Source organism: Mobula hypostoma, chromosome 9 (assembly GCF_963921235.1).
Source record: "Mobula hypostoma chromosome 9, sMobHyp1.1, whole genome shotgun sequence".
NCBI lineage: Eukaryota > Metazoa > Chordata > Chondrichthyes > Myliobatiformes > Myliobatidae > Mobula > Mobula hypostoma.
Genome location: NC_086105.1, coordinates 121042663 through 121064185, shown reverse-complemented (window position 1 = coordinate 121064185; position 21523 = coordinate 121042663). Strand labels below are relative to the sequence as shown.

At 41.3% G+C, this 21523-nt stretch overlaps 1 protein-coding gene across 1 annotated transcript in view; it reads right to left on the bottom strand.

The window, feature by feature from the left end:
* Positions 1-20187, bottom strand: part of pgap6 (post-glycosylphosphatidylinositol attachment to proteins 6) — a 44681-nt gene extending 24494 nt beyond the window's left edge. The window contains exons 1-5 of the mRNA XM_063059030.1: positions 20060-20187; positions 13590-13761; positions 13106-13313; positions 9540-9673; positions 9188-9456 (exon numbers count right to left, since the gene is read on the bottom strand). Of these exons, the coding sequence (XP_062915100.1) occupies positions 9188-9456; positions 9540-9673; positions 13106-13313; positions 13590-13761; positions 20060-20138 (862 nt within the window). The 5' untranslated portion in view covers positions 20139-20187. The remainder of the gene's footprint in view (positions 1-9187; positions 9457-9539; positions 9674-13105; positions 13314-13589; positions 13762-20059) is intronic.
* Between the last annotated feature and the right edge of the window lie 1336 nt (positions 20188-21523).

The window sequence follows — 21523 nt, the reverse complement described above, 5'->3', positions numbered from 1 at the left end:
GCCCTTTTTCTACCCGTCTCGCGGCTGCTTCGCAACAGATTTCTTTTGTTGCGGTTTAGGAGGCATACCGTAAAGTAGTCTTACAAAGTTTATAAATAGTTTCAAAAAATATTTACCAACTTTGCTTTATTTAAACGGTACTTTATTGATTTGTTGCGGGAGAGCTGAATTTACACGTCTCAATCCCACGTCATCACGTGACGCCCCCATAAAACGTCAGTTTTGATCAAGTTTCTGAAAGTTACTACAATATTATTACTGAATACATGCAAGTTTGCCACTTATCAATAACCGCAATGTTCAACATCATCATCCACTCACTGCTAATCAACAAGCTTCAAAACCCGAGTCTCGGTACTTCCCTCTGTAATTGGACCCTCGACTTCCTTATCAGTAGACCACAATCAGTACAGTTCAGTGATAAGATGTTCTCTTTGTTGACAATCAACATAGGTACCAATTAAGGATGTGTGCTTAGTTCACTGCCCAAATCACTATACACTCATGACTGTGTAGCTAGTCACAGTTCCAATTCCATCTTCAAATCCGGCAGTGACATCACTATTGTTGGCAAAATCTCAATAAATGACAATAAAGAGGCACGTGGAAGGAGATAGGTTCATTTTGTTGAATGTGCCGTAACAACAACCTTGCACTCAACATCAGGAAGACCAAAGAAATGATTGTGGACTTCAGAAAGGGGAAGCCTGGAGAAAACACACCAGTCCTCATTGTGGGCTCGGTCATGAGCAGCTTCAAGTTCATAAGTGTTAACATCTCACAGGATCTATCTTAGTCTAACATATTGATGCAATCATGAAGAAGGCGTGTTAGCACATCCTAATAGTGCAGAACTGATAGGGGAATAATAAAGGTTTTCAGAGGCAGGGCAGCAAGAACTCAGAAGACTAACTAGAATTCGGGGAGACCAGTTATCATAAAGACCCCCCCTATGGCTGGGGCAGAGAGACAAAGGTTCAGTAGTTTGACCAACAGAAGATCCCCTATTTCAGTATGTGAGAAAAGTAGTTCAGATGAGCATTGGTCCAAAAGGAAAAAAGAGAATTCATGAATTATGTGGATTATTTGCACTTGATATAACAGGTTGATACAATAAAGTTGCAAGCAATTTAAATTAATTAGAATTTGTGTAGTCATTCACCTAACAAAGTTAATAGTCAACATATTTGAAGTCCTTTAGTTAGACTTGAAAAGAAAAGACCCAGGACCCCTTAACCTTCAAATTGAACTACCACATAGGTTAGGAGGTCAGAATATTAAAATAGGAAATTAATTGTATAGTTATATACAAAAAAAATGTGAATGCAGGTAAGATTTTGAGAGAGAGGGAAAATAAAATGAAATGTTGGGGGAGCAGGGACAGACATATTTGATACTTAAGTCAGTTTCAGTTCAGTGTGAATGTGTGATAACAGAAACGGGAAAATGTGAAGTGTAAACAAGCAAATATGGAAGTAGAGAAATGGAAGAGTGTCAGGATGTATGGACTGCAGGTTAGCACTAAATCGGAGGAGAATCAGTATTGATCATACCAAGTATTTAAAACAGATAAAAAATTTTCAAGGTCAGCTCTCAGAGTGGAGTGTTATTTGCATTTGGAGAGAGGAATAATGATAATGTAGATTGGGGTGATTGTGGACAAGGTGACACACTATAGTGAGATCAATTGAGGTTTATAATCAGGCTCCCTCCTAGGGCGTTAAGCCGTCAGTATCCCCTTCACCAATAGTGCCTGTGAAAAGAATCCAGGGATTCACCAGAACTAGGGAGAAAGGTTATAACACAGTATGTATTATACTCTTTTTGGTGTGGCCCTATTCAGCGCTATAGCTACAAATATACCAAAGTGTGAACGAGGGATAATCTTAATTTTGTCAGTATACGCTGCAGGCAGGAAGCATGTTCCCGCTGATGGGTGAGTTCAGATCCAGAGGCCACAGTTTAAGAATTAGGGGTAGGCCATTTAGAACGGAGTTGAGGAAAAACTTTTTCACCCAGAGAGTGGTGGATATATGGAATGCTCTGCCCCAGAAGGCTGTGGAAGCCAAGTCTCTGGATGCTTTCAAAAAAAGAGATGGATAGAGCTCTTAAAGGTAGTGGAACCAAAGGTTATGGGGATAAGGCAGGAACTGGATACTGATAGTGGATGATCAGCCATGATCACAGTGAATGGCGGTGCTGGCTCGAAGGGCCGAATGGCCTACTCCTGCACCTATTGTCTATTGTATATTCAGCAACATGGGATAACGTGGCATGAATGAAGGACAGGAGCAAAAGTTAACCCTTCTGTTTCCACTTCAATATTGCATTCTGGAGGAGCTGACTCAAGGCTAGGGGACTCTGGGTGATTTACAAGATGCTATATTAGAAGCTATGGTGATTAACCAGGGTGACATAATGGAAGCTCTGCTTAAGTGTTTCTCTGCAAAAAAAAGGGCGGGACCACCCCTCTACATTTGTGATGAGATTGTGGCTGTTTTTTCAAGGAATTCAACTCAACAACAGAGTACAAACTGGTTTAGAACCTTGGTGACCCATAGTACTGAGAAGGCAAAGAAAGTGGGTGATGTTTGATCACATGTACCCTACACAAACACACTGAAGCATGGAGTCTTGAAAGGAAGCAAGAAAGAAAAGAAAACAAAGATCTAAAATCTAAGTATTTTCCCTCCAGTGAGTACATGGAATTATTTTAACTGGGGATGTAAAAGACATTTTGCAAGAGATTTCCCATAACCCAGACAGGTTTAAAAGAGTCAGTGTTCAGCAAAAGCTTCATGCAGGAGAACCCAAGTGTCAGGTGACAATACCACAGGAACAGAAGGAACGTTGGCAGCCAAGAATATAGGAAATGCAGAATATTATGGTAAAAATGTTTGATTTGTGCCCAGTATTATTCAGATAGACTGGCTTGGAAAACAGTTTTAAAACACATACACGCTGTAGAAGGGTCATGGACTAAATTGAATTTGTGGGACCTTTATCCTCATCTCCCAATGGATTGAAATATATCCAGACAATAGAGGATACAGTACTTTCACCAAATAGACTAGATTTGTGATGAAACACATGCAAAGTGTTTCACATTCTATGGGTCCATGATAGATGCCATCTCCCTAGTCCTACACTCACCTCTGTAGTATCTAGAGAGTAAACAAAACCTGTGTCAGACGATTGGGTATTGACTACAGCAATGCCTTCGATGTCATATTACCAAACCGACTCCTCTCCAAACCCCTGGACCGGGGACTCAACAGCTGCCTTTGCAGTCTGTTCATCAGGAAGCCCAGTTGCAATCAGTAAGGATGGCAGCAAAACCTCCGGCACCATTATCCTCAACACTGGTAGCCCACAAAAGGTGCAATCTCAGCCCCGTACACCACTACTCCCTATACGGTTGCAATTGGGTGACCATATTCTGCTCCAACGCCTCTACATGCCTGGGATGATGGGCCATATCTCAAATAACAAGGATTCAGAGTTCAGGAAGGAGACAGCAAGCCTGGCGACAGGAATGACAGCAATCTTTCCGTCAATGTCAGCAAAAGAGCTGCTCATTGACTCCAAGAAAAATTGGGGGGCAGCGGAGCACGTGCTCATGCTTACACCCATGGTGCTGACCTCAAGAGAGTTGACAGCTTCAAGAAGCTAGGAGTGATTATCACCAACAGCCTGTCCTGGTCCAACTACATTGATGCTGTAGCCAAGAAAGCTCACCAGGGTAAAGAAATCTGGCATGCCCCCATTGACCTGCATCAATTTTTAACTGGTGCACTGTAGAAAGTTTTCTATTCAAGTGCATCATAGCTTGGTATAGCAGCTGCTCTGCAGTTGACAAGAAACTGCAACATTAAGGACACAGCTCAGCACATCATGGAAAATACCTTTTTGTCCTTAGAATCTGTCTATACTTCTGGCTGCCTCAGTAAAGCAGCCAGCATAATCAAAGACACCACTGACCCAAACATTCTCTTCTGCCCTCTCTCACTGGGCAGAAGACAAAAGCCTGAAAGCACACATCAGCACCAGGCTCAGGGATGATCTGAGTGATGGGATCAACATACACGAAACAGTGCACCCTAACGCTTTCACCATTGTTTTGGGAGATTTTAACCAGGCCAGTCTGAAAAAAAATCACTAAGCAACTACCATCAACAGATCACTTGCAATATCAGAGGAAACAACACACTGGACCATTGCTACACCACCATCAAGAATGCCTACCATGCTATTCCATGTTCTCACTTTGGGAAGTCTGATCACCTGGCTGTACTTCTACTCCGAGTATAAGCAAAGACCGAAGATTGCAGCACCCACAGTGAGGACCAAAAAGGTACAGACAAGGGAAGCACAGGAGCGCCTACAGGACTGTTTTGAATTAGTGGACTGGACTGTATTCAGGGATTCCTCTTCGAACCTGAATGAGTATGCTGCAATTGTTACTGACTTCATTAAAACTTGTGTGGATGATTGTGTGCCCACAAAGACTTGCTGTACATTCCCAAAGCAAAATCCGTGGATGAATCAGGATGAACCTTCGTCTGCTGAAGGCTAGATCTGTGGCATTCAAGTCTGGTGACCCAGGCCTGTACCAGAAAACCAGGTATGATTTGCAGAGACAATTTCAAATGAGGTTGGAGGCAACATCAAATGCATGGCAACTCTGGTAGAGTCTGTAAGACATTATTTCCTACGAAGTAAAACCCAATAGTATGAATGGCAGTGATGTTTCACCACCAGATGAACTCAACGCCTTCTATGTATGCTTTGAAAGGGAGAACACAACTACAGCTGTGAAGATCCTGGCTGCACCTGATGACTCTGTGATCTCTGTCTCTGAGGCCGATGTTAGGCTGTGTTTAAAAAGAGTGAACCCTCGCAAGAGGAAGGTCCCGATGGAGTATCTGGTAAGGCTCTGAAAACCTGTGCCAACCAACTAGCGGGAGTACTCAAAAGACATTTTCAACCTCTCACTGTTACAGAAGGAAGTTCCCACTTGCTTCAAAAAGGCAACAATTATACCAGTGCCTAAGAAGAATAATGTGGGCTGCCTTAATGACTATTAACCGGTAGCGCTCACATCGACAGTGATGAAATGCTTTCAGAGGTTAGACATGACTAGACTGAACTCCTGCCTCAGCAAGGACCTGGACCCACTGCAATTTGCCTATCACCACAAGTCAATGGCAGACGCAATCTCAATGGCTCTCCACACGGCCTTTAGACCACCTGGACAACACAAACACCTATGTCAGGATACTGCTCATTTGACTATAGCTCAGCATTTAGTACCATCATTCCCACAATTCTGAATGAGAAGTTGCAGAACCTGGGCCTCTGTACCTCCCTCTGCAATTGGATCCTCAACTTCCTAACCAGAAGACCACAATCTGTGTGGATTGGTGATAACATATCCTCCTCACTGACGATCAACACTGGTGCACCTCAGGAGTGTGTGCTTAGCCCACTGCTCTACTCTCTATATACACATGACTGTGTGGCTAGGCATGGCTCAGATACCATCTATAAATTTGCTGACGATACAACCATTGTTGGTAGAATCTCAGGTGGCGATGAGAGGGCATACAGAAGTGAGATATGCCAACTAGAGGAGTGGTGCTGCAACAACATGGCACACAATGTCAGTAAAATGAAATAGCTGATTGTGGACTTCAGGAAGGGTAAGACGAAGGAACACATACCAATCCTCATAGAGGGATCAGAAGTGGAGGGAGTGAGCAGCTTCAAGTTCCTGGGTGTCAAGATCCCTGAGGATCTAACCTGGCCCCAACATGTCAATGTAGTTATAAATACGGCAAAACAGCGGCTGTACTTTATTAGGAGTTTGAAGAGATTTGGCATGGCAACAAATACACTCAAAAACTTGTATAGTTGTACCGTGGAGAGCATTCTGACAGGCTGCATCACTGTCATTCTGACAGAGAGCATTCTGACAGGCTGCATCACTGGAGAGGCTACTGCATAGGACCAAAAGAAGCTACAGAAGGTTGTAAATCTAGTCAGTTCCATCCTGGGTACGAGCCTACAAAGTACCCAGGACATCTTTTAGAGAGCGGTGTCTCAGAAAGGACCATTATTAAGACCTCCAGCACCCAGGGTACGCCCTTTTCTCACTGTTACCATCAGCTAGGAGGTATAGAAGCCTGAAGACACACACTCAGAGATTCAGGAACAGCTTCTTCCCCTCTGCCATCCGATTCCTAAATGGACATTGAATCTTCGGACACTACCTCACCTTTTCTTAAAAATATACAGTATTTCCTTTTTTGCACTTTTTAAATCTATTCAATATATGCAATTGATTTCTTGTTTATTTATTATTATTTTTATTTTATTTATTATTTTTTCTCTCTGTTAGATTATGTATTGCATTGAACTGCTGCCGTTATGTTAACAAATTTCATGTCACATGCCAGTGATAATAAACCTGATTCTGACTCTGATTTTGGTAGAAAGAATTAGTCCTTTATTCAAAATAATTGCAAATGAGAAAATGTTTAATTCTGTATTATTAGCATTCTGCAACTCAAAGTGTGGATTAATAGAGAGAAACCAGCATGGTTTTGTTAAAGAAGTCAGAGAGGGTTGATGAGTGCAATGTATCTCAATACACGTTGGATACACTCACACATAGGTTTATCTGCAAAACTAAAACCCAAGATTAAGAGAAGGGGAACTCTGGGATAAAAACAGATCACAGGTCTACAATACACATCAAAGTTGCTGGTGAACGCAGCAGGCCAGGCAGCATCTCTAGGAAGAGGTACAGTTGACGTTTCGGGCCGAGACCCTTCATCACAGGTCTACAATTCATTTTCAATCCAAAGGCAGGACTACAATGGTGTTTCTCATGGGACAATAGACTACTATTCAGTACACATTGGGCAGAAGTTCTCTAGCCTTGGCTAATACTTCTACTGGCATGTGTTGAGTTCATGATTTACTAAATGACTCAGAACTACTTAGCATAATGCTGGGAAATTGCTACTCAGATCCTGCCCCAGGTTAGAGCTTGCGCAGGATCCCATTGATTTCAAAAGGGATTATGGGACTGTATCAAAGAGGCAAAGGGAAGGTTTTTTTAAAATTATTTTTAGTTTAATGTTTTTGAAGCACAGTTGATTCCAGATAATTGGGCTACTGGGCTTATTTGCGACAACTCTTTGATAATAAAAACTAATTGAGAAAATAGCAAGAATTCCCTTTATTTATTTGGGGCAGGAAACTGCTGAAGTTTCTAACTAGCATCAATCGCTTGCACTTCTATGGCCATTAGACACAATACCATGCTTCAAGCAAATAGTTGCGTGTGTTTGTGTTCAAAAAGCAGCAATTTTTGTTTCTGATGTTGGTGAGAAATAAGCAGCAAGAGACAGTTCAGAACTGCTTTGCTCGCTGTGGTTTCAAGCATTCAGACTTGGAGATGCCACAAACTGCCAGGGGTGAAAATGAAATGACTTCACTACTTCAACAGTTTAAAAACTACAAAGAAGGTATCAACAACAATTTTGAATGTTACAATGAAAGCCTGGAGGATGCAATTGTCAACAGCATTGTATTAAGGCAGTCCATTATCTGTACTAGGTGTCTGCACTAACTTGTTCACTTACAGTCAAAAGAATTTAACTTGGATGAATTCCTCCATCAATAACTAATGCCATAGTAGTATTGGTAGTATTCTAATTTGTTCAGTATTTTGTTTAAATACATAATTTGTTACTCAGTTTGTCTTTTTTAAAATACCTTTTTAACTATTTCCATGAAATTTCAGTTAACTGGGGCAGCCACTTAATTGGGCAAAAATGAACTGGTCCCAATTAACCAGAATCCACTGTATTCCCAATTCTTTCATTGTTTCTATTTAACTAAATCGTTACTTGCATCAATTTTAACAGGTTTTTAAATGCTGAACTGGAGGTTATGGTGAGCTAGTGAAATAATGTTTCTGCATATGCCCCAGGAAAGCTCAGACAAGGGCCATGGGCAACAATATCAGCGAAAAAGGCCCAGCTGAATGCATTCTGTCCCATTAATAACTTGAACTTGGGTACATCAGATTGAAGTTTTCCAGATGATAAAATTTGGAAACCCAATAGGCACCGAGGAAGATAGTAATTCAAGTGTACATTAAAAAAATTCAGTAGAGCAGACAGACCTGTGCCAAGTGAAATTTAATATGGAGAAGTGCAAAATGATACATATTGGTAGAAATAACAAAGGAAGACAACATAATATGAGGGAAGGGCACAAAGCATTGATGAGGATCTCTACTGCCCATCCCACAATCTCTTTGACCCACTACTGTCAGGAAAGCGGTACAGGAGCATCAAGTCTAGGACGGCCAGTCTGGGTAACAGTTTCTTCCCTTGGGCTGAGAGGCTAACGAATACCCTGCCACCACTAAGGTCTCATCACCAGAACATTGTTTACTTGTGCTGCACACTACATGCACTCACATTATATTTTATTGACTTATCTGTGGTAATATTTCGCTTTGTGTGTTGTGAGTGATTTACATTTGGTGAGTGTGCAGTGATCCGGAAGAACTCTGTTGCGCTTGGCCGTATTTATGTACGGTCAGATGACAATAAACTTGAACTTAATCTAAAGGATACAATTTTAAACAGCATCCAGGAACTGTGGATATTTTGAATGAGCCATTAAAAGAAAGTAAGACTTGCTGAAAAATAGCTTAAAATACACCACATCCTGGGTGTCATAAATATTATCAAAAGAGAAAAAAGGATAAAATCATGTTGAAATAAAAGGTGCAATCTCAAGAGAAATATTGTGTCTCATTATAGTCATCAAATTTTGCAAAGAACATGAAGGCTGGTTATACAAAAAAGATATAACAAAAGATTAAAAGGAAAACTAAACAAAAAAATAAATAGAATCAGGGTAGAGAAACCAAGAAATACAAACTTAAGGTTACAGGTAAAATAAAAACCAAAGATAACAAAAGCAAACCTTTTTAATCATAGTAACTAATTAGGATCTAAAATATACTCATTTCAAAAATAAAGTCAACAAATGCTTGAAAGGAAACAACCACCATTACAAAGAGCTGGTACCAGCCTCCTCCTCTGTTGCAGTGATTCACAGACTGTAAACTCAAATATTCTGATTCCAAAATTGAACATACCTGTTAAATAAGCTTCAATGTCAAAGGAGACAATCCAATGTTTGTTGCTGCTTTCAACAGCGATTTGCAACCATTTCATCCAAGGTGGCGAATCCAGTGTTTTTCTGCACTTTGCACTTTCATTGCAATTTACAATCTTCAAGTAAGATTTAGGTAATGAGTTTGAACCTATTACTAGATGGACAGGACAAGCTTCCACAGCGTGGTTGTTGATAGTGCAGTTTGTTAGCTGAATGGCAAGTTCTGCAGTATTTTCAGGAATAAAAATTCTGAAGGGAACCAAACAGACAGTGTATTTGTGCTCAATTTCAATCATTTAAAACTTAACTCTCTAAGGATGCTAAAGACTTACTTCAAGTTTGCAACTGGATGAAGAAGAGAAACTGTCATCCGCAATGAAGTATTTGGTTCAAGAATAGGCACATTAATCAATCGCTGAACAAACATCTGTGGCTGAAATACGTAGGAGCACTTGGCAGAGAAGCCCTGTTGAAAGACACAAATACTTACACCTGGAAATGTGTCAAATTTTGTAGTCAAAATCAGTTACAGATTTGATAGCACAAAGGTTAAACTACTGAACTCTTAATGCAAAGGCTAGAATGAATAATCCTGGCTCAATCTGAATGGCAATTTGAAAGGCAGAATTACAGAAGTGGAAAAAATGTAGAAATACAATTGCAATCTCACAATTACTGAATTCTAACTTTACCCTTCAACGTGCCAAACCAAATTATTACAAACTATTACCAGTTAATTTTTCATAGCAAAGTTTTATTAATTGAGGCAATTTTGCCCATAAAAATATTGTTCACCAGTATGTTCTCCCACCAGTCATTATGGAGAAAAACATTAAGAAAATACATCCTACAGTATAGTCTTAATACAGAGCACTTCATTATAACATTTTATCAAATATACCATAGTTCTTGTCCCATTCCCCCAAAATAAATAATTGTTGCATTCTCTGGATTTAATGACTGTAAGATTATGTAACACATTGTAATGTTTCACTGCTAATGTAATGGTTCTCTGTAGCAGCAGTGTTTGGGTTATGACTAGAGATAAACGGGACTTTGGCATGTGTGCCATCCAATGAGGGGCATGTTGTTTCTTCTCGTATGAGAGAAAGTATTCACATTCTTTTGTTGGCAAGAGATGAAAAGAGAAGACGTGAGTGGAGGGAGTTGGCAGACTGCTGGATAGAGAGGACTTGGACCGAGGGTCAGTAACGCTCGGAGGTCGATGGGGAACAAATGGACGGAAACATAAGCTCCAACGTGCACATTAGAGTGTTACATTAAAATGAGCCCCTTTTCTTTTTCTTTTCTTTACTAACCCTATAGTCAGATTAAGATTTATAAAATTCAATCATTTAATTGCGTATGGTGTACTGTATGATATTTTGTGGTACGGATTTGTAACCGGGCAACACATCATGCAGCATCCACACAAATGAGATTTCTCAGTTTGGCTGGGCCAGAGGCTGTCTTCCCCTAGACAACCGTAAGCTGGCCGAACCTGAGGATTACAATTGCATTAGACTTATAAAGAAAAAAGAGCACAATAAATGAGCAGGTGGGGCAAGAGATTTCTAAGATAGGTATACTGCCTTGAAAAAGTATTCGGTCCCCACAACTATTTTCACATATTACTGGCTCATTTGTTAAATTTAAAATATAGCTAAGTAGGATTTTTGAGCTAATCTACAAAACATTGTGCACATCAAGTCAAATCAAAAAAAAATTCCAAAAACTGTCAATTTGCTAAAAATTCAAAACCAAAATAGTGAGACTGTAAAAGTATTAATTTCCTTTGTAATTCCAACACTTTCCTCAGGTGCAATATACTGTATTACGTTACCATCTCTCTTAATTTGTTGATGAAGGAAGTTGGAGGATCACCCGTTTTTAATGAATTCATAAACGTAAATACCCTTCTCTCTGCAAGTTCCAACAGTATGGTAGGTTTTCAACAGACCAAACCAAAATGAAGACAAAACAGCAAGACAAGTCAGGGAAATGATAATAGAGAAGCACAAATCTGGGAAAGCTACAAGACCATCTCAAAGGCACTGAATATACCTTAAAGCTCAGTTCAGTCCATTATAAAAAAGCAGAAAAATATTAAACCACATCCATAATGCCAGGGTCCTGCTGTCCCGTAGTCACCACAGAAGAATGGCACTTGTAAGAGAAACTACTGTGACGCAGACTGGAGATGAATTTCATGGTGCCACAATCTCTAAGGTCTTATACAAAAGGGTATTTATGGAAGAGTGGCAAGGAAGAAGCCCTGGCTAAACAAAAAGCATATCCTTGTCTGTAAAGACTTTACAAAGCATCACTTAAAAGATATTGTAAATATGTGGATGAAGGTCTTCTAGTTGAATGAGACTAAAGTGGAACCTCTTGGCCTCAACACTAAGCAGTACATGTGACACAAATATAACACTGTGCATCAGCCAGGTAACACCATACTTACTGTGAAGTATGATGGAGGTAGCATCATGCTTTTCAGCAGCAAGGACTGGAAATCTGGTCAAGATTGATGGGGAGATGAAAACTGATAAATACAGAGAGATCCCAACTGATGCCCTTGAGTGACCCAGTCAGAAGCCGAAGCTTAACCCAATCAAATATCTCTGGCAAGACCTCAAAATTGCTGTCCATTGCCGCTCCCCAACTAACCTACACGCTGCTTAAGCAATTTTGCAAGGAGGAATAGGTAAACTTCGCTCCATCACATTATGCAAAGCTAATAATTACTTATTCCAAAGAGAGTAGAATCTGTAATAGCTGTGATAGGTGATCCGACTGAGTACTGAGCAAAGATGTGGGGGTGGGTTCGGGGGGAGGTGGTGAATACTTTTGAACTGCTGACATTTTCTATGCTTTAACATTTTCCTTTTTTATGGGCCTCTACTGTTTAAAAAAAAAAGGAGCACGTGATTCACAAAATAAAAATTTTCAGTGATGAAAATCCCTGGTTGTAATATTCATTCATGTGAACAAAGGGTTGTGGGCTGAATACTTCTACTTGGCCCTGTAAATGCAGAGTCAAGCGAATCAGTGACTGAGGAACCTGCACCCAAGCAAATCACTTCTGTAGAAAGGCTGTGCCTGAGAGACCCATTAACCAGAAAGAGCTGATGTCAGAATTGTAGCCCATGATGCGATGGTATGCATTATAGTTGCAGGGACACAGGGAGGCAATGATAGCAGAATGTAACAGATCATTATTTGTGCAAGTCCCTCTGACAATGGTATTACTTAGAAGGGAGCAATAGATTCTAGAAAACCATCAATCCACCACCAGCATTCTGATCTAAATACAGCAGCTGTGGGATACAGCAATAGAGATAAGTTGAGAGAATGGGGTGGATTTTGGGAAAACTAACTCAAATTCTGTCTCAGTATGCCATTTAAAAATAATTCCAAAATTAGGTAATTATTAGTTTCACCTCTTAGCAGGGGTGTTAAACTACACCTCCACATCCATGACATGTCAGGTCTGCATTCCTAACATCTCGGTGTTTGAAAATTATGTCACATCCTGTGTTAGTATAAAAGAGTGACGCTACTAAAATAAATAGCAAACTGACAAATGAAAAAGTATACAAAACATGGTAATTATCCCATTACCCCATATGGTACAATAGGTTGATGAGTCAACATGCAAAACAATAATATTTCAAAACTCAAAAAAGTGCTTAGTCACTATAGATATTTACAAAAAAAAATCTTCTCCACAAAAGGAAATGAAAATCACAAACTATCCACAAACTTTAATGCTTAAGCAGGAAATTTTCTGAACAGAATTATCAATGAATATCTCAAGCTGAAAGAATCATTCCAACAGTCATCTTCATTATTCGAATGTTAAAGTATGGTTTTCAGACAAATCGGTATACCATACCTTCACTTCAATTTTGCCATCATCTTTTGGTAGGTGTGCAGCTACAAACCAGTCACCTGGAACAGGTTTAGAAATGTTTAAGAAAGTATTGGTCTGATCGCCAGACACCAATGGTATCGTGAGGTTAAATGAAGGGAGAACAACGGTGTTTAGTCCAAACTTGGTTTGTAAAGGATTGATTACTGGAGGGGCACCAGCCCGAAGATGGCTGTTGAAGAAAATGAAGTAAATTAGATCAAACAGCATTGAATAAAAACAATTTATACTTGACAAAATTGTTAACTATGGAGTCGTACACCTAGAAATTTACAAAATTACAGAGAATAACCTTAAATTATATATCAACATAAAATACAATTATTAATATTGTGAATTCATTCCTTAGTCTACCTTTTCAAATATACTGGTGACACTTAAATGCTATTGAACAAGTCAGAACTTATGAAACATTATTTTATATCCAAGTTCGCAAAATCTTACATACACAGTTACATTAATATTTTGGCATCCCTTTGATCTTGAGGCTTGTAAGATCCATCTCATTAGCACAGTGTTTTCTGGCACTTGGAAGACAAATAGACGTGCACTTCCATACCAACTATACAAAGAAAGTTTTTGAGGAGCTTGAGAGTAATATTCCGATACATACATTGGGCCTATAAAACAAGGAAAAGAGTTTACATGCACAAGTCTCTTTAAACAATTTAAAATACACAGATATATAATGTCATGCAAAAGTTTGGACACCCCTGGTCAAAATTTCTGTTACTGTGAATAGCTAAGCGAATAAAAGATGAACTGATTTCCAAAAGGCATAAAGTTAAAGATGACATACTTCTTTAATATTTTAAGAGAACTTTTTTTATTTCCATCTTTACAGTTTCAAAATAACAAAAAAGGAAAAGTGCCTTAAGCAAAAGTTTGGGCACCCTGCATGGCAGTACTTAGTAACACCCCCTTTGGCAATTATCTCAGCTTGTAAACACTTTTTGTAGCTAGCTAAGAGTCTTTCAATTCTTGTTTGGGGGATTTTTGCCCATTCTTCCTTGCAAAAGGCTTCTAGTTCTATAAGGTTCTTGGTCCATCTTGCATGCACTGCTCTTTTGAGGTCTATCCACAGATTCTCGATGATGTTTAGGTCAGGGGACTGTGAGGGCCATGGCAAAACCTTCAGCTTGCGCCTCTTGAGGTAGTCCATTGTTGATTTTGAGATGTGTTTAGGTTCATTATCCTGTTGTAGAAGCCATCTTCTTTTTGTCTCGGACTTTTTTTTTTACAGACGGTGTGATGTTTGCTTCCAGAATTTGCCGGTACTTAATTGAATTCATTCTTCCCTCTACCAGTAATGTTCCCCGTGCCACTGGCTGCAACACATGCCCAAAGTATGATCGATCTACCCCCGTGCTTAACAGATGGAGAGGGGTTCTTTTCATGAAATTCTGCACCCTTTTTTCTCCAAACATACCTTTGCTCATTGCAGCCAAAAAGTTCTATTTTAACTTCATCAGTCCACAGGACTTGTTTCCAAAATGCATCAGGCTTGTTTAGATGTTCCTTTGAACCTTTTGAATAGAAGCCGAAGATGAAAAGAGGATGGCTTCTACAACAGGATAATGAACCTAAACACACCTCAAAATCCACAATGGACTACCTCGAGATGCAAGCTGAAGGTTTTGCCATGACTCTCACAGTCCCCTGACTTAAACATCATCAAGAATCTGTGGATAGACCTCAAAAGAGCAGTGCATGCAAGATGGACCAAGAATCTCACAGAACTAGAAGCCTTTTGCAAGGAAGAATGGGCGAAAATCCCCCAAACAAGAATTGAAAAACTCTTAGCTGGCTACAAAACGTGTTTACAAGCTGTGATACTTGCCAAAGGGGGTGTTACTAAGTACTGCCAAGCAGGGTGCCCAAACTTTTGCTTTGGGCCCTTTTGCCTTTTTGTTATTTTGAAACTGTAAAAGATGGAAATAAAAAAGAAGTTTTCTTGCTTAAAATATTAAAGAAATGTGTCATCTTTAACTTTATGCCTTTTGGAAATCAGTTCATTTTTTACTCGCTTAGCTTTTCACAGTAACAAAAATTTTGACCGGGGTGCCCAAACTTTTGCATGCCACTGTACATACAAGCATTAACAAACTTGCAAAAATCTTCATTTACCAAATGGGAAGTTTAAAAAAAGTGTTTGCTTCCTAATTTTAAAAAAATAGCTTAAGTTTAGGAGGAAACCACGAAACCAATTTAAACATAAACATGCCCAAAGGAATACAAATACATTATCTTCAGTCATAAAGAGTAGATAACAATCCACACTATATCAAAGCGAATCACCTTTGTACTACACTTTATGCAAAAATGTTTACCAATATTTTAAAAAACAGTTACAATTACAAATATGTAATCTATATAACTAACAGCCCACTATCACTGGTTGCCTTTGATATTATTTTACATTACCTTGTCTCAACTTTCTCCAACACATGGACAACTGTATTGGTCTTTTGCCCTGCACTTATGCAAGACTGATCAATTTTATCACCTTTGCTACTAATTTCATTCCTGTCATCATTTCAGACACTTCTCATTTCTCTGAATCTGTCTGTCTTCATCTCAGGAAACAAATTATCCATTAACATCTACAATAAACCCGCTGACTCCCACAGCTATCTCAACTACAGCTTCTCCCCTCCTGAGTACTGCAAAGATGCCATCCCTTTCTCACAGTTTCACCCTCACCATTGCATATGTTCTTAAGATGAGGCTTTATTTTCCAGGATATCAGAAAAGTCCTTTTTCAAGAAACATGGCTTCCCCTCCCTCACAGCTGAGAAGTCCTCATTTGCATTTCCTCCATTTCTTGGATGCTCATTGTCACCAGATGCCTCATGCGCCCCGGAGAGAAGAAAGGCAGATCTTATTTCATCCTCACTTCACCTCATTTGCTTCTGCATCCAGGATACGAACCCCATTGCCATTTCCATGATCCCACCATCAGCCTCATCTACACATCTCGCTCGTTTTTCTATTTTCACAGGGACTACTCTCACTATGACTTGTTGGTTCCCTCATTACTTCCTAGCCACTGCTCTCCACCCCAACACTTCCACCTGAAATTATCATAGGTGCACTACTTCTCTCAACACCATCTCGCACACCACCATACCTAAACAACCCTTCCAGGTGAGGCACAGAGTCATATGCACCTCATCCAACATCATCTACTGCATTCAGTGCTCTCAACATGGACTTCTGTCCATCGGCAAGGCCAAGCATAGACTCGGTGACCATTTCGCAGACCATGCACTATTACAGGCTTCAGACTGTATTTGATTTCAACTCTCTTTCCCATTCCTACACGGACCTGTCTGTCCTCAGTCTTCTCCACTGCCTTAGTGAGGCCAAATTCAAACTAGAAAACAACTCTGTCTTCCCCTTGAGTAGCCTACAACTCAATGATATTAATGATGAATTTTTGGGAAAGATGGGTATGGATTTGATATTTGAGAAATAATATGGAAAGGGAAAAAAAACTCATGTCTTCAAAGCATATTCTTCTTTTTGTCAAGAGGTTCCCAATGTTTCTTTCTACTTTGTTTCACATCAGTGAGAAAGCATCCAATCAGAAGCCACATAAAAGGTTAATGCACAAGATAAGAGTGTGCAAAATAGGGGGCAGTTGATAAAGAAGTGAAGACAAGGAATTGGTATATTAATGGGTTCTTTTTGTATTGGCAGTCCAGTAACTAGCAGGGTGAAAACACAAATCAATGCTGAGCCCTTATATATTTACAACTTGTACTGATAGATGAAGGGATTAAGAATATTGCAGCCAAATTTAAAAATGACACAAGGATAAATGGGATACAAGCTGTGTGGAGTCACTACGAGCCTTCAAAAGAATTACAGATAAGTGAGTGGGCAAGAAGCTGGCTGCCAGAATACAGTACAATGTGGGAAATGCAAGGGCGTGCATTGGGATAGGAGAATGAAAAACAAGCTATTAAGCAAACTTTAAATAGCGAGAGACCAACCACTAAATGCTGCAGTACAGAGACGATCTGGGAGTCCCTGACCATTAAACACAAAAAGATAGTATGCTAATACAGTAAGTAATTAGAAAGGCTTATCAAACAGTAACCTTTACTGAAAGAGCTACAGAGCATGACAAAGGAGGAAGGTTCTGATGCATTATTGCAGGGTGTTGGTGAGATCACAGCTGGAATACAGTTGTATAGTTTTCCATAATTAAGTGAAAATGTGCTTACAGTGCAATCAGTGCAGAGAAAACGGCCCAACTTGATCTCTGGGATGAAAGACGTTGTGAGCTAAAAAAGTTTGAACTGGTTGGGTCTACTCACACTGAAATAAAGAATCAGAGGTAATCTTATTGAAACAGAAGACTCTGATGAGGTTTGACAGAGCGGATGGTGAGAAGAGTATTTTGCTGCAAACTGGGAGGCGCACAGTTTTTGAAGAAGTGGTCGCCCATTTCAGGGAAATGGGGCAGAAATTCTTCTTTCAGAGAAGCATGCATCTTTGGAATCTATATCTCAGAGAGTTATTGAGGCAGAGCCATTGAAAATATTCAAAATGGAAATTGACACACATTCAAGCCAAATAGGCAATCAAGAATTATGAAGAAAACAACGTGGTTTAATGCCTAGACCAGATCGACCGTCATCGTACTGAATTGTAGAGTAGAGAAGGCTTGAGGGACCCTCGGTCCTAATCCTGGTCTTGATTATTGTGCTGGTCTTTTTTGCAATACTCCTCTGAGCATTCTAACATACTTTTAAACAAAGAAAATTCAGTTCTACAATTTCATCATTCTAATGCTCTCTCCCTCCATACTAAACCAGGAAACAACACCCTTGATTTTAAACCCAGACTTTGAATCTTATCTAACCTGCCTCTGGAAGATGAGACAGAAACAGACAAACTTCCCAGAAAATTGCACTTTTTTTCAAAACTCAACTTGTTAATAGAAAAACAAGTACAGCATTGTTATGAGTGTGTATAATAACATGCAGCCCTAAGGGCAACACCAAGTCTAGATGCAAGACGGTGCCAGAAGCATTTTGCAACTTTGCAGGATCACAGTTAGGCTTCTGCTGTTTCAGAAGGTAATCCTGCAAACCTGGAACTTTAGGGACAGATTAATTGACAGTATTCCTAATAACAACCAAAACACACTTTATTACACCATTTTATAAACATTTTATGCAACAATATAAAGGCTGATTTATATTTGTGTGTACTAGCTTGCGCCGTAGTCTACGCAAGTGGGCTACGCCGTTGTGAGCATTTATACTTGTGCGTTGGTGTGTCTGCATCACTCTGCAATTAGGGCACATGCACGCATGTGCACATCACATATTTGCATGTCACGCATGCACACACACCTGCCTGTGCAAGGCTTCAAGGTCATGGTAGTCTTTCTCGGGGTAAACAAGTTTAAAGCGAGCGTCTTTTTTCATAAAAGCGAAATGTGTCCTCCATAATTTCAGAGGTCTGTAAAGCTTTATGGAAAGCATTGCAGCCAGAGTTCCTTCCCTGCCCTTCAGTCGCCCAATGGGAAGCTATTGCAGTGTCGGAGGAAATGCGATGCTACCAAGCGGACCAATCACAGTCGTTGCGGTCTGCGTTGCCGCGACGTGTAGTTACATTTTGGTTGAAGTGCGCATCAGGCTACGGCGTAGGGATCCGCGTAGGCACTGCATAGGGTTCGCGGTTATGCTGTACCTACGGTGTCGATTTGACGCACAAGTATAAATCAGCCTTAATAAATTCTCCAATGAACCTGGCGAGTTTAAAGGGAACAGGAAAAATACAAGTACTCCAGACTCCAGCTCCTGCCACAAACCTACCCAGGGTCCTGATCCCTGGTGTTCCAGACCCCAAACCCCTGATCCAGCCACACCACTCAACACATAATCACAAATCCAGCCCCAGCCTGAACCCCTGGCTCTGGATGCACAACCCACAAGCACTATGGACCCCCAGCTCATTTCAGACTAATGAGTGAGGTACATGCCAAACCATCAGGAGTTTCAAACAATCAGATACCAACTATCAGTGCTTTGCTGTACTGTTCAGACGACTATATAAAATATTAACCAAGGATACACAGACACACTAGGTTGGTGCAAGTTGGTCACTAATTGTCACTTCACTTCGCATTACTCTACAGAGTCAGATTACAGTGGCCAACCCACTCACGTCTTCCTCCTCCCCACAAAATACGATGGGTAAAACCCAATGGCTCACCATTAACTATGCTCCCCTCCCCCACTCCCACAGTGTGCCACTTACTCTCCCTACCTACTCACACTTAAATCCCCGTAGTGACAGTGGGGCACTCAACACTCCTCTCCACCTTCCCTCAACTCTCCCTGACAACAGTGGGACCACTCATCCCCCTCACCCTCACTCGATTCCCTCTGATAATAGTGTGGCCTCTCAACTCTCCTCCCCCCCCCCACCTACCACCCATCCCTGCTTGATGCCCCTGGCAATAGTGCAGCCACTCATGCCACCACCTCCCAAAGCCCACTCAATTCCCTCCCGTCAACAGTGGAGCTGCTCAATCACAACCCCCCACCCCCACCGTCCCTCTATTCCCCAATCCAACAGTGCGGCTACTCACCCTCTCACTCCCCAGCACACACAAACACACAGTTAGTCCATCACCCACTCGACTGTACCCCCACCCCCGACCACAGTACTACCAAACCCCTCTTTCCTGGACTGGTCATCGAAGGAAGGTTGACAACACAGGACGTGCTGCCAGCCTTATCCCGTGTCCCGGAAGGGTCGGTTAGTAAACCGGCCGGATTCGACGGGAGCTGGGGAGACGGTTCTCGCTGCGATCTCGAGCGGACCCAACAACGTCGGGACGGGACGGTTCGGGCAGCCGCCGTGTTGACACCGCTTCGCCGGTCGCCCCCTTACCAGCCAGCCGAGCCCAGCCATCCTCCAGCATCAGCCCAAGGAGACTCAGGAACCAACACACAGCCCGCTGCGACACCATCGCTGTGGCAGACTGACAACTACCGCCGAGCCTCTTCCCCTTCCGCAGAAGGCCCTCTGACGCAACGGGGCTGTGACGTCACGAGACGTGGCCCTACGGCCACCTGGCGCACGACGCGCACCTAACACCTGAGCGCTGAACACCTGGAGCGGCCGCGGCCACTGAGAGAGCCCGGTGCAAGGTGAACGAACAGAAGCACTGCTAGATCTGTTAAGGAGTTTTATTAACCCAAATATTTACTTCTGGATCAACAAAGAGGAAAGATGTAATGACGGGATCTCTGTCACTGAGGCTGGCTCTGTGGCTCAGACGGGAGCCGTGGGGCGGGGGGGGGGGAGAGGAGATGCTGGTGGAAGGGGTTTTGAAAGGTGATTCAATAGGTAGAAGAACATAGAGGCGATTTTGTAGACTCCCGGATGGTACGTTGCCTCCCCGGTGCCCGGGCCAGGGACGTCTCACATCAGGCTCACAGCAATCTTAAAGGGGGAAGAGGAACAGCCAGAAGTCGTGGTAAATTTGCTAGCAACGACATAGGCAAAAAAAAGGGGGGGGGTGAGGTCATGGAGATAAAATAAAGGGAGCTCGGTAGGAAGTTGAAAGGCTGGACCTCAGGAGTAGTATTCTCTTGATTGCTGCCTACGCTATGCACCAGTAAGAATAAGAATAGGATGATTTATCGATTGAATGTGTGGCTGAAGAATTGGTGCGGGGGGCGAAGTTTCAGATTTGTGGATCATTGGAATCTCTTCTGGGGAAGGTATGATTTGTACAAAAGGGACTGGGTACTCCTGAACTCTGAAGGGGTTCTTACAAGCAGGTTCTCTCGAGATAAGGGTGATTTAAACTAGGTTGACAGGAGGATGGAAACCAGAGTAATAAGTCGAAAGATGGGGCAGATGGTGTAAGGGTAGATACAGCAAGTAGAGACACAGTGATGTAAGATAGACAGTTAATAGAGCGTCATTGCAGTCAGCTGCATGGGTTGAAATGTGCCTATTTTAATGCAAGAATTATCAGGAGCAATGCTGATTAATTTAGAGCATGGATCAGTACATGCAACTAAGACATTGTGGCCATTACAGAAACACTGTTGTTGGAAAGCAGCGTTCATCATCAGAGATCCTCACCACCCAGGTCATGCACTTTCCTCTCTACCGCCATCAGGTGGAAGGCATAAGAGCCTCAGGACTCGCAGCACCTGGTTCAAGAACAGTTAATACCCCTCAACCACCAGGCTCTTGAACAAAAAGTTGTAGCTACACTCACTTGCCTATCCATTGAGCTGTTCCCACAACCAATGATCTCACTTCAAGGACTCTTTATCTTTTTATTTCATGTTTGTGTTATTTATTGTTATTTATTTATATTTGCATTTGCACAGTTTG